The sequence below is a fragment of the Pantherophis guttatus genome, chromosome 7 (genome assembly GCF_059756535.1).
Source record: "Pantherophis guttatus breed Tessera chromosome 7, ASM5975653v1, whole genome shotgun sequence".
In the NCBI taxonomy this organism is placed as follows: Eukaryota; Metazoa; Chordata; class Lepidosauria; order Squamata; family Colubridae; genus Pantherophis; species Pantherophis guttatus.
In genome coordinates, this window is record NC_142069.1 from 22,958,125 (window position 1) to 22,972,545 (window position 14,421).

At 37.4% G+C, this 14,421-nt stretch overlaps 1 protein-coding gene across 2 annotated transcripts in view; it reads right to left on the reverse strand.

Moving 5' to 3' along the window:
• The window catches only part of HIPK2 (homeodomain interacting protein kinase 2), a 154,555-nt gene that overhangs the window by 42,882 nt on the left and 97,252 nt on the right, over nucleotides 1-14,421 (reverse strand). For both annotated transcript variants that reach the window (XM_034402983.3, XM_060694524.2), the window contains exon 3: nucleotides 2,368-2,491. In XM_034402983.3, coding sequence (XP_034258874.1) covers nucleotides 2,368-2,491 — 124 coding nt within the window. The remainder of the gene's footprint in view (nucleotides 1-2,367; nucleotides 2,492-14,421) is intronic.

Here is a 14,421-nt window from a genome sequence, read left to right on the forward strand (position 1 = left end):
AATTGCAGAAACTATAGCAATTCCCTTATTTGCATTTCACATATGTAGTGAAAGCTTATGTCATAAAAATTGTAGCCCTTTAAATTAATATAAGAGTTCCTGCTATTTAATAATACACGTTTTATTTTCATGCAATTATTGGAGGTTTTTTAAGAGTGTGTGTTTCAGTATATTTTAATTTCTAATACTAATTCAATGTTTGGATTATTATTCTCTGTGTCAATATGTCTCACAAGCGTAAATAACGATCTTCCTGAATAAAACTAAGGAGGGTGTTGCATCCATCTTCCATGCCACATTTGGCAGCTGTTTCATAACAATAAATTAGGAAATTGTGGAAACTCAAAACTGATGGACAGACCTTTGGCATACATTATAGCTGTAAATTCACTGCATGACCTTTGGATAAGAATTAGAACTTCCATGGTCGAGTAAATAAGAAATAAGCTTTGTTCATGCAAATGTAGCTAATTGAAACATTCTTCCCTCCAGTTTACTTTCCACATTTGTATGTCTTGGCAGTGCAAAATTAGTTTGTCCCAAATAATCATGCAATAATCATCTCAGTCCACCGATCTTTTTGAAGAAGGGAAGGGAGCACGAATTCCCTTACCATTTCCTACAATCTTATTAAATGGATAGTTGTGGTATAATCAGGTTGATGCAACTAGAGTCAGGAAGGGAGAATATCCATTTCCTATCCTTTTCTGCCTCTTGCTCTTCCCCAAGAGGTGGGGGACAGATAGCTGTACAGCCACAGAGATGGAATGCCTAGACAGGGGTTGTTTTACAGGGCCTCTCTAGGTCTTAATCACAGCCGAATAAAGGGTAAAGTAAAATCATCACTTTAGATAACTCATCTGAGGGGAGAAATGCTCTTTGGAATAACTGAGTGCTGGTGGAAAAAAAGGGAGATTATAGTCCAGATATATATGGAACAAAGATATATGTAGAGTGCCAACATGGAGCAAGCTAATCTTTGGTAGAGACACATGATCTTCTGTGGTAGATCTTGCAAGCATTGAATATATTGCTTTGTTGTTGTTGTTGTATTGTACAAGAAGTATTTTTGTTGATACTTGCTTTACTGGGGAAGGGATTCCTACTCTACCCACTGACCAAACTTCCATTTAGACAGTGTTCTCTTTTTGGAAAATGAAAGCCTTGATTGACAGTATGTTTATGCAAAGCACTACTAAAGAAACACTATTCCCAAGCATTATACAGAATAAGTAGGACCACTATATCTGGGCTGCAAAAAAATCCAGACAATCACCAGATGACAGCCAAGAGATATGGAAAACTCTTAACACTCAATTTTGACAGCTGAGATGAAGAAGTCCCAGAATAATAAAACACGCCACAGCAGTAAAAATGTAACACCGTTTCATGCTAACAGGGCAGGGCAAACATGATTAACTGGAAATGGGAAGGTTAAAATTTGGAGACAGATAATGTAAAACAATGTAGCCTTCCCTAAATTGGGTGCTTTCTAGATGTCTGGACTGTTAACATCTTTTGTTAACAGCAATACTAAGAAAATCCTGGGAGCTTAATCCACAGAACTAGAAGATGCCTGGCTTGGAGAAGAATAGGTGTAAGAGTGTCATTACACTAGCCTTTGTTTGTGTGCCTGAGCTCTGTTCAAGCATTCAATTGAATGCACACAGCTAAAGCTAGATAGAGATTAGATATATGCCTTGGCCCATTTTGGCAGCAATCTCTACACATCTAACTGGCGTTTTGTAGGAACACTGTATTTATCTTTACTTGAGTGTTAATATAGCTTTCTGCATGATCTGGTGCTTCTTTTATTAGAGTCCAGAATTAAACGGAAAGCAATTCACCTTTTCAGGTCAATGCAAATACACATTAGACCTTCAACTGAGCATGTGGAATCAGAAAGAGTAGGTCTTTGAAGCCCTCCATGAATTCAGCTAAATGCCTAAATTCAGCTCTTCTCAGAAATTACTTTTGCACTTTGACTTCTAATTCATAGATTTTTTACAACTTCTACAGGCTGCCAAAGTACAACTCCCAGCAACACCCACTATCCTGTCCATTGCTGGAGGTTGCCAGAAATTGTAATTCACCAACACCTGGAAGGCCACAAGTTCCCTATCCCAACTGAGGTCTTTTGCTGTAAAAATACCAAGGAGGTGTTTGAACTCGGAGAATGTGCTTGTTGAGTTGGTATTCTGAAAATATATCATATAATATTAAATGCAAATGTAACACCATTGGAAAGAAATGGATAATCAAGAGAACTTCCCATTAAATTCATGAAGTTTGTCACCCTTGCAGCAGAAGAGTTCTCAGATTTGTTCAAATAATAATCACAATAGCAACAAAACCAACAATACCAACCTGATCGTATTCTGAAGCTCCTGGATATAATGGCCAACCCAAAAAAAGCTCTGCAATGACACATCCCAAAGACCACATGTCAATTGCTTCGCAGAAGGGTAAACCAAGGATGATTTCAGGGGCTCTGTGGAGGAACAACATCGGAGGAAAACATTAACCATTGCAAAATAATAATATGACTATGTAAGAAATCACAAGGAATAAAACTTCTAACACAATCAGATGTATGTTCAGAAAAAAAAGAGGATTTATTCATGAGTACATATTTAAACTTTCTTTTATGTAGATTATTACAGGTTTTCCCTTTTATGTGCTTCACCGGCCTGAGTTCAACTGGTAGAGCTTTCCCTATCACAGCTTTCTATGTTGGGAAAAACACATCTTCTGCAAATATTTGTTGGCTACGCCACTGATAAAAATCAGATTTTTTTTCTTTTTATGACCCTTTATTCCTTTTATTCAGGGTGGAGTCAGGGCAACTAAATGGAGCTGAGTGTTTACTGACCAGATGCCCTTCCTGATGTCATGAAGATATTTTCTCTTTGTGCCCAGATAGAGAAACATCCACCACTGCCTAGGATTGAACTCTCAGCCTCCTGAGTGTGAGGTGAACATCTTAACTTCTAGGCTACCGTACTGCTCATAAAAATCAGAATATTTATCCATAAAAATGTTAACTCCAATAATCATTTATCCATGCAATAGTTACCTCTGTTGCAAGAACCAAAGATTTTGTAACCTAATTCTCAGACTGTGAAACTACAGGATCTCCTCTTTAAATCAGTACAGGACCAACTACTGTATAAAATGGACTGTCCAATGAAATAGTAACACCAACTCTGGGAATAACCTATAGACATATGGTGCTTCTATGCCAAGGGTGTCAAACTCTATTTCATTAAGGGCCGCATCAGGGTTGTGTTGGACCTCGGGGGGGCAGAATGGATGTGGCCAGGGTGGGGGTGGCCATCTCGATGTCACTCGTGTGGGGGGCACCTGTGGAGGCCCAAGTGCTCTGCCAAAGAAAATGGGCTCCTGAGCTCCATTTTCAGCTGTGATGGCCTCCTGCAATCCTCTGCCAGCGAAAATGGAACTCGGGAGGGCCGCATGTGGCCCTTTCAAGCTCCCTTTTCGCTGGTAGAGGCACCATGGGCCAGTCCTTTGCTGTTTCCGGGGCAGCCTGATGGGCCAGATCTAAGCACTCTGCAGGCTGGATCTGGCCCCAGGGCCTTGAGTTTGACACCTCTGGTCTATGCCTTCAATAGGCCGATGGTGTATATCACTTTTCTCTGAGTTGCACATCAAACTGAACATTTCACCAATGTGTACTATTCTGTACACATAAAAAATACAACGATCTAACATCTTTTACATACACTGCATTCCAAGGAACTACCAAGGTACCACGTATGAAAATTTGTGCAACCCAGAGACATCCACATGCATATTTTTCTATTAGTTGCCATTCAATACGATGAAAAAGAAATTCCTTTCAGGATTTCTTTTTAAAAAGAAGAGAGTTTTGTAAAATTCTTGTGGGTAAAATGAGATTTTTCTCACGCTTAGTTTCAAGGTGACCAAAAGATGTAATGTGTTACCATCTCCTCTCCAACTGTTTACAGACCCTTAGGCATCTAGCATTTTTACGAAATTCCAAGGAAAAACCTGATGAGAAAACATTTCAGAGTTGAAGCTTCAGAGTACTGGAAGGATGTGCAAAATGAAGCAGCCACATTAGCACTAAAGTATTTTATAAAGTATTTTAGTATCAGGAATGACTAGCACATATGTGCCAGGGGAACCTTTACCTTTATTTTTACTATTCTGCTATCATCCCCAACAACTCAAAAACACTCACCCATAGAAGTTTGAAACAATTTTTTTTAATAGTGAAATAAATTATAAACCAAGCTTTAATGTGAACAGGGCTCTCAACAATTTTTGGAAAAACAGTCTTTTTGGTGACAATTGATTAAATATTAATTTCAAAGGACAGTATAGGAAACCTAATAAAAAGTGAATTCCTTACTGACTGTCTAAGGATTAAATGGGTTTGGAAATGAATTTTAGCTGCCAAGAGAGAACTCCAGTGTTAGTAGTAAGAGGAATAAAAGAGAATACTGTCTCTCTTCCGACAGTGGGTTGGCAAGGGCTAAACATCAAGAAGTAGAGAATGTTGTCTCTAGCTATGAGGGTAAGGAAAAAGGGAAAGAAGAATGCAATGGGGTATGTGCTGCTACAGACTGTATAATAAAGGATGTGTATTCATTGACCATAGTCCCCCACCTACAAATCTGGTGCTGGGTCTGTGTAAATTGCAAGGGCACCTTTGTTCTGCTCTGCCTTTGTTCCAAAACAATTTTCAACTTGTTGTTTTAGAAGGCCTGATGTATATACAACTAAAATGGAAACCCTTTGGGAATCGTCTACTTATTCAACCGAAATTTATTTCTATTATTAGACGAGATGAGATTGCTTAAAAACTGAGAAGCAAATCAACTAAACAGCTTTCATAATTCAAAAACATTAAATAATTTATTAAACTATCAATGCTTTTATACAATATGAGGGAGGGAGGGAGGACTGAAGGAAGGAAGGAAGGAAGGAAGGAAGGAAGGAAGGAAGGGAGGGAGGAAACCCCATTGTATATACTTTAGGGTCTAAATCATTACACTTTATTTTCAAAAGAAGGCTAATACAGCTGTTATTTAGATTTCTAAGTAATATGCCAAGAAAGGTTTCCATTTGTCCCTTATCCACATAAAGAGTAAAATATTCTGGCAAAATTCTGGTATACCTCTTAAATCATCAAGAAGCTGGAAGCAGAGCTAAATATTTTGCCTTTCATTTGTCTATACAATTCTCTTTCCAGTCACCTGTAGTGCCCCTAACTTCCCATACTTCCATTAAATCCCAGAGGAAGACATCAGGAGAAATTCTACCCAAAGGGGGTTTTAAAGCAGGAAGCAGAGGCTGAGGAATGGGGAGAACAATGACAGCCACATCCCCCCACCTCATAACCATAAAGGAAGCAGAGTGTTAGGAGAAAAAAAGAGTTTCTAAAAAAGTCTGAAAACAATCTAAGGAGGAAAAAAAAACTAAGTTGCTTTTCTGCAAGTGAAATATTTTGGACAACTAACAAGACAGAATTCAGCAGAGTCGTTTCCTTAACTGCAACAGAGAAAATAGCAGGTTTTGCTCATTAATGCTCTGATGGGTGTTACATTATATGCTGTTTAGTTGAAGCATTATGTAAAACATTAAGGACGTTTTCATAGCAAACCCTAAATTTTTCCATTTCGAAATATAAAACCAACATTTCTACAACATAGAAACAATTTATATCCCCATAAATAGGTATTTTTGGTGACATATTTGAAAAAGCTCTGAGCAAAGTGTCACATGTATTAGTTTGAAACCAAACCGACCAAGAGATTATATACATACCCCGTACTTGTTCTAAACCTAACATTAATCCACTTAGAGTTGTGGATTCATACAGACAGGTGGGGCTTTGATCATACATCCTGTCTGCCATCTTGCCTTTTCTAGCTTGTCCTCCAGATGCCTCAAACAATAAGCTCACCAGTTGTAGCTTAACATCTATTATCATTATGAAAATGAAATATTTGTTATATTAATTGTACACCAATCATGCAAATTGCCTGTGAAATTCTGGCTCAAGACAAGCTATAAGATATCCTAAGGCTAACACAGCATGGTATTTCATTTTTATCTCCATTTGAAAGCTGTATTTGCAATACCATTCTCAGCCCTTTAGCTCATCTTTTTTTAACCCATTTTTCCAGAAGTCTAGTTTTGTAAATCACTCCACATTGAACCTCAAGAGTAAAACATTTGATAAATAATTATTAGGTTTTGCAAGTAGTGAAAAACGTTACTAGCTGCTGAAAAAGTAACTTGGGTAGTCTGGAAAAAATATTCAGGCACTCTAGAGACTTGTGTTGCATTCTCATTTATAACTTGCAATTTGGCAAAGAGGAGCCTGGAGAGACCTTAGGAAAAGTTTCAATTTGCATGAAACCAGGCTAACTCCTTTAGAAGTACAGTGTTTAATTTTGGAAGCCTCCACTGAATTGCTGCAAACTTTTGTGTTACTCCATACAGCATATCCAAATATACAGACATGTTTCCACAAACACATGTACCAGATATACAGACAGAGAAATCTTATTATAAGAGCAAAGTCCGGAAGGGAAACACCTGTTCAGCAACTAGAGGAAACACATTCACACGGAGAGAAAACACAAAAGACGGAAACCTTGAGCAGGAGGACTTAGGACAAATGTTCTAAAAAAACCCCTACAAAAGTATCAATAGGGGCTGTTGTTGTTGTTGTTGTTGTTGTTGTTGTTGTTATTATTATTATTATTATTATTATTATTATTATTATCCCTATTTACCTTGCTTACTGAAAGCAAGATTGAAATTTTAGAGTAAATGATTGATGGCAATGTAAATCTTAGAGGGATGGTATACATAGCGAAATATTGAAAACACAAAAAAGAAATATGGAATCATCTATCTATCTATCTATCTATCTATCTATCTATCTATCTATCTACATATACTGTATCATCTACCTACCTACCCACTAGCTGTTTTTTAAGAACAAGGGACATAATTGTTTGCAGTCATTGTTCAGCAGCTGTTCTTCATTTCTTAGCCTGATGGAGAAACCATTCAAATTGTCATAAATTTAGTAAAGTACTTAACCAGACTTCCATTGCAGGGAGGAACTAAGCAACCTTCTGTGATCCATTCTGCTAGACAGATTGATAGATTTGAATCTGAACCAACAATCAGCCTATGATCTTAGGCCAGTCTCTTGCTCTCTTATTATTGAACCTACCCTACAAGTTTGCTGTAAGGAAAAAAGAAAGGGGGTGGGTGGATGGGGGCTATATCCATCACTCTGAGTTCCTTGGAGGAAAACCAGTGTAAAAATGAACAATGCATCATGACACAAAAGGACATAAATTGTTTTAATTGTTTTAACAGACAAGAATAAAACTGTTGACTGACGTGAACATTAAACACATGAACACTCAACCCTCTAATAAGCTTTTTAGATAAAAGGATATGCAGGTGACTCCTGGTTGCAGTTTCCAGCATCCTAAGGATTCAGAGAACTCATTCTTAGCCACTTAGCTAGCCTTCAAGGAGAGAAATGCTGAAACTGGTCAACCTTCCTTTGTCATTTTCAAGCTGTCTTAAAACTGGACTGGCATACAGACCATTCCTTGGTATCAGAAGCAGTACGGTAAAGGTTCCCCCACACATGCGTGCTAGTCATGTAGTTCTAGGGGGGCAGTGCTCATTTCCGTTTCAAAGCCGAAGAGCCAGTGCTGTCCAAAGACGTCTCTGAGGTCATGTGGCCAGCATGACTAAACGCCGAAGGCACACGGAGTGCTGTTACCTTCCCACCAAAGTGGTCCCTATATTTTCTACATGACTTTTTTATGTGCTTTCGAACTGCTAGATTGGCAAAAGCTGGGACAAGTAACAGAAGCTCAGTCCGTTACACGGCGCTAGGGATTTGAACTGCTGAACTGCCGATCTTTCGATCAACAAGCTCAGTGTCTTAGCCACTGAGCCACCGCGTCCCTATGTACTCAGTACTCAGAAGCAATACTGAGATTCTAAAACTTCTAATGTGAATTTATTGCAAATCAGTAAATTTATTGTTTTTCTGAGGACTAGGGTAAAACAGTAAATACTGTCCTCAAGTGATATGCATATAGAAAACTGCATGAGTCAGGCAATGAGCTAATATTCTTCCACTTAAACTAGCATGAAGTGGTGTGACTTAAGCCATGGGAATAGGATAGAAGGATAAAGTATTGACAAAAGAGGCAATTCAAATATTTTTTTTTCTCTCTCTCTCTCTGAATTGCAGGGGAGGATGGAGAGAAATAGCAGCATACAAACAAAAGAAATTCTTATACAAAATCTTGAAAAAGGGGCTTGATTATATATTAATGATTGCATTTTCTATTCTTTTTAGGAGGGAAAAAATGACAATTGTGAGGTTTTACTCATGCCTGTGAAAAGAAACTGAATTTTAAACTGAATTGCGTGATGTATACAAATGCAAGCTGACTGTGTTAGCTTCACATCCAATATTTAACAATGCCACCCTTTTTTTTCCTGTATGTTTCCAATGATTGTCCAAAAAACAATCAGCACTTCCAAGGAATCAATTAAGTTTTCATGTATCTAGGGCAGCCTTGACTAACTGATGCCCTCCAAATTCAGAAATTCATCTTCCATAATCAGTGTAGCCAAAATGGACATGCAACTCATTTACAGTTTGGGAAAACCTGATTTAGTGTCTGAGCAAACTTAAAGAGATAATCTATGAATTAGAATAAATGCCCTAATTATCATTCTCAACACTAATGAATACCTTGATTTTAGTCATTCAGAAATTTAATGCTAGGATTTTTATTTTTATTTTTATTTTTGATCTGACTGTACTGACATCATACAAATTAATGTTTAGTAAGAAACACAATATATGTTAGTGAAAAACAGAATTGTTTAAATTTTACTTAGCTTAAAAATAAATTGAAGAAACTTATTTCCAAACATTCACAATCACTTTCCATATACATTTCCCCACAACTTTACATGGTACACTTATTTTTGTTTATGGGTTTAAGGAAGAATACAGCTGATGACTCAAGAATGGAAAGCTGGTTAATAAGTTCTAGTGGAAGTAGGTAGTTCTGGTGAAATCATTTCTCATTTTTCTGACAAGCTCCACTATATCTTAATAGCTGAGGAACTAATATTTTATTGGTGTGTTTTCTGATTGATTTCCCCTTGCACTGAGGAAAAATAGAAACAGCTGTTGAAGCAGTCAAGATTACCAGGTCCAAAGAAGGGAAAAATTAAACTAAAAATTATGTGGCTGGTTAACACATTTTCATCTCTGGTATTGTAAAAGATTTGCCCATCCATACCTTTTTTGTTTGTTTGTTTCAATAAGTGGTGTTTAAGGGAAGGAAAAAAAGTACAACTGACAGGGTACAATAAATTTTAGAAGCAATCAATATGATCTCTATAGTTACTGGGGCTTTACAGATCCCAGGTCCACTGGGAGAATCAGGAGAAGAGGTAATGATGAGGCAAATACACAGCAAAGTGTATAGGTAAAGAGCGGAACAAATGATTCTCTCAATGCTATTGTTGGAAAGTACCAAAGGTGAGGAGCAACTAATTTAAGTAAAGCAATCTTGAATATGCACCTTTACATATGCACAATAGAGAAAAATGAGAAAAGCAGATCCTTTTCACAATTTTAAATACAAATTTTTGAAGCCAACTGAGGAGTGGTAAAATTCTGATTTGATTTGTTGCCATTTATAAATGTGTTAAGAAGGCTTCATAAATACTGTGTTTTCCCAATAATAAGACCCGGTCTTTTTTTTTTTTTTGAACCCCGAAATAAGAGCTTGGGCTTATTTTCGAGGAGGTCTTATTATTTTGGGGTGCGTGGAGCAAGATGGGGCTCCTCTTGCATCTTACCTGATTTTCAGCTCTGCATTTAAATATTTTCAGGGAAGGCTTATTTTCGGGGGGGAGGATTATTTTAGCGCATGCGCTCAAAAGCCCATTTGGGCTCATTATCAGGGGATGTCTTATTTTCGGAGAAACAGGGTAGCTTAGGCATTCCGGATAGAGATAGTCAAGTCGCAACCTTCTAATGGGACATGATGAAGGATTCCAGATTTACTGTATGTCTGGTATGGAAAAAGTGAGCAGATTATTGTCTTTCTCTCAAGGAGAGACAGAAAGTGATACAGAAACAAATGGCACATTCTTGGGTATCAATAGCTTTCACTCTCATTTACACTCTTCTCCTATACAAGAAAGTTAGCACTGCATGGTTTCACCCTACACTTCTCAGTTGCACGTTTTCAAAATAATAAGGCCAATAGAAATTTGAAACAGCTTTATTTCTGCTGCAGGACACAACTGAAGAACACTGGCATGATTCCATGGTTTGCAAATTGACATTGATAAGACTTTGATAATAAGAAAGGCGGTACAATAATTCACAACCTCCTTGTTCCTATCAGCTACCACCAACCAATAATTACTTATCTCTGCAACAGAAATGCTACAATAAAACACCATCATAGTGGAGAAAACATATTCTACCTTCCCTCTTGGCAATTCAGAAACTTGAAATACTTGGCTTGCTACCCAGAAAATGTCTGGTCATGTGGGGTAGGGTTTTTTATATATATAACCTTGACTAAAAGTCTACCTGATATCTCACAATAGTGCTGATTTTCCAGCCGCTGGAAGATTTCTTTCATTATGACCAGGATCTACTCCTGCCATTGTCTCAGAAAGGCTGAAGAAGCCAGCATTATCTCCCTATGATGACTACTATTCCTTTTTTTATAACAGTAATTGTCACCATTTTTCTTTTGGGAGAGAAGTTTTCTAATAATGGCCCAATTCAAAGTCTGCCCAAGATATAAATACCTAGACTTTCATTCTGTGGAGACTCAATTCTATGTCCACTAATGCCTTCCAAGAATCTTGTTATACATTCAGGTAGTCAGCTCCTGTCTGGTAAAATTGCTCCTTTCTTATTAATCAAAACTTCTGTACTGGAATAAACTTAATAAAATCATATTCATTCCCTGCCTTTAGGCATGGCAAAGGAACAGAGATTAAGATGCACAGGATTTTCAAAGAGGTCAAATTTCTTAAGCCCCATCTGCAGAATCACAAGACATGTTGCACGCAAGAAGAAATCCATAACAGTTGAAAAATACAGATGTGTCTACAGAAAATGCAAAGCTTTGGATTCTAATACGTTGAGCACACAAGAAAGATTTTCCATGATATATGCCTTTGGTGGCAAGACTTACATTTTGAACCCTCATACAGTAGTTTTCACTACTTAATCTACAGTATGCCTATATTTCTAGAAAATGAATTATTTCCTTTTTAAAAAAATATAATTTTTATTGAAGCTTTTAAAAAAATAATATAAAAACTAACACAAACTACTTTAAATAAGGAAGAAAAAAGAAAAAGAAAGAAATCAAAGGAAAAGGTAGATGAAGAGAAAATCTTGAAGAAAAAATAGAAAAAAGGTACGAAGTCATTTCCAATATTTTTCACAGCAGCTATAAGTGCAATTATATCTTAAACTCTCTCTCTCTAAAGTTATATTATAATACTCTTCTTTCCATAATATATCCTGTCTAAATCATAAATCACAATCCCCCCCATTTTTACACAAAAAGTCCATAAGAAGTTTCCAGTCACTGATAGATGTAAATAGTGTTTTAGAAATAGATTATTTGCAATAATCAAATATGCACCAGTCACTTAATCTCACTGAGTGTCACTTCTCCAGGCACAACTGAGAATGGTGTATGTGTTACATTTCTTGCTTGCAATTTAGAATTAACTTCTTCAGGACAGAAACTAATAGCCTATCCTGCATTCTGCCCTTCTCAACATAGAACTAATGAGGTAGAATTATGATGGTATAAAATGTCTATTGAGAAAGCCCAGGATGAAAATAGGTACAAATTTAAAATCTAACATGGCTCATCTTGTACCAGGGCTGAGCCTATGATCTGAACTGAAGTTGTGTTGCCGAAGCAAAATCAGAGTTAAAAGCATGGAAACAAAACCCAGGAAAAGAGTTGACAAAAGCTCAGAAGTCACAATAATAATGTGTAATGCTGCTCCATTGATACCAATTTCTGTTCTTAAAATGTTATCATTTCTCTCCATTTGGCCTTACACCATTTTAGAACATGTCATCATCACCATCTCCAAACAGAGGACATGTCGTCACTTGTTCCTTGAATATAATTTAACAGTGTTCCATTCCAAATAAGGAACTGAGTTTGTTCTTTTGTTGTTGTTGTTGTTTTAATCGTGACGGTTGGCCCAAGCAAACCACTGACAGCAAGAAATGGCTCATACAAGGAAGAAGATGGCTGTGCAATAGAAAACTCTAGAACACAGTCAGATATCAAACCAGATGGAGAAAGATATAATTCCCAAGACATTTGTGGTTATTTTTTATTTATTTTTTATTTATACTGTTATTTATTTGTTTCTATACTTATTGAGCTCATATGCCACTCTAATCACTGATGAGGGAGGATCTGTAATGGTATGTTAGCAGGGGTGAAATGCTCCCGGTTCGGATCGGATCGGGAGATCTGGTAGCGATTGTGACAGGTGGTTCAGAGAACCGGTAGCGATGGCAGCGCGAGGCTCCGCTCACCCACCCGGGTGTCGTTACTTCCTGCTTTTAAAAGGTTAAAAAAAAAGGCTCTGACAATCACGCGCCACAGTTGTGATCGTCAGAGCCTTTTTTTTAAAATGCTTTTTAAAAGCATTTTTTACAACCTGTTCGTCCAAATATGTAAAAAAATGCTTTAAAAAAGTAAAAAAAAAAAGTTGGCCACACCCACCCAGTCACATTACTCCCCCACCAAGCCACGCCCACAGAACCGGTAGTAACAAATTTTACATTTCACCACTGTATGTTAGGAAAGATCTTGAGAAGGGCATAGAACTGCTGTCCAGGAAATGGACAGATAAGAGACAGTACTATAGCCGGATGGGTAGTGGGTAGTGGGGGAAAGGGCCAGAAGAAAACTTCTCTATTTTCTCAGACTATAAAGGAGTACAAATGGGAGATTTATACTTTCAAGACTTTCAAGATTCTATTAATATAGCTTTACAATGAAAATAGAAACATCTGGTGTGTTTCCTGCCTGTTCTACCTTGTAAGGCTGTCAGAACTGTACATCTTCAGCATTCATACAATGTGAAAATCAATATACATCTATTTCAGTGGTGGGTTGCTACCGGTTCACCCCAGTTCGGGCAAACTGGTAGCAGTAGCAGTGGGAGGCTCCATCCACCCACCCGGACATCATCAAATTCGAGAAGCTTCTGTGCATGTGCAGAAGTGGCACGCACACGAGCGAACCAATAGCAAAGGTAAGTGAAACCCACCCCTGATCTATTTATATGTATATGTATGTGCATATATGCATGTGTGTGTTTGTGTATACCATATATGTATATATACCATACATATATATATATAGAGAGAGAGAGTTATATAAATAATAGATATATAAATATAGATATAAAGGGAGGGAGAGAGCAAGAGCTGTAATATATTTCAAAGCCAGATTGATTCAAATGTCTAGACTTCCAAGGCCAGCTGTATTAGCTAAACTTCAATGGCTTTCCTAAAAACAAATAGAGTAAATTAGCATTTCCAGGGAAATGGTGGCAATTAAGAAAACTCACTCCCATGATCCCTGTTGATATTTTCTGAAAAATGGGGTCTGGAGGAAGGCCACTCTGTATGTTGAGGTTTAGGCAAGAAGCAGATTGGTTTAAAAAGGTGAGGCTTATTTGAAGGAAGTTATGGTCTGACTCTTTCTCTCTCTCTCTCTCTCTCTTTCTCCCACCCCCCCAATCATAGCTGCATGCAGTCAATGAGACACTTTCTTCCAGGCAAATGCTAAAAATAACATGCATGAGGAAAAAAATTCCAACGTGCAAAACAAGCAAAATGAGTTCTGCAGTAGGTATTATGTAGTAGTGATGAAGAGGGAGCTTTTTGCAAGTATGAATTTTGATCAGTGCTGATCTCTGCCGGATATTCATGAATAACAAATCACTTCTCACAATGTAAGGAGCTACCAAAAAATATTCAAGGGAACATAGAAGCGCAAAACCTATTTTAGTGTATTCTATTACCTATTTAAATTATCTGAAACATTGTGATGCAGCTCCACTGCCTTCTTTTAATACCGTAGCTCAAAGTTGCTGTTGTAATTTATTATACCAATCACTCACAGGGATATAATCTGTGAGATCATTGGTCATCAGGACTAATTGAATAAGGATAAGTAAACCTGAGCTACAGAGGCAATAGGTTGATGCTCTCCACCCCAAACTATGAACCAATAGGAAATAATGTAATCATACAGAGCAAACTGTTGTAGTGTTGGAATC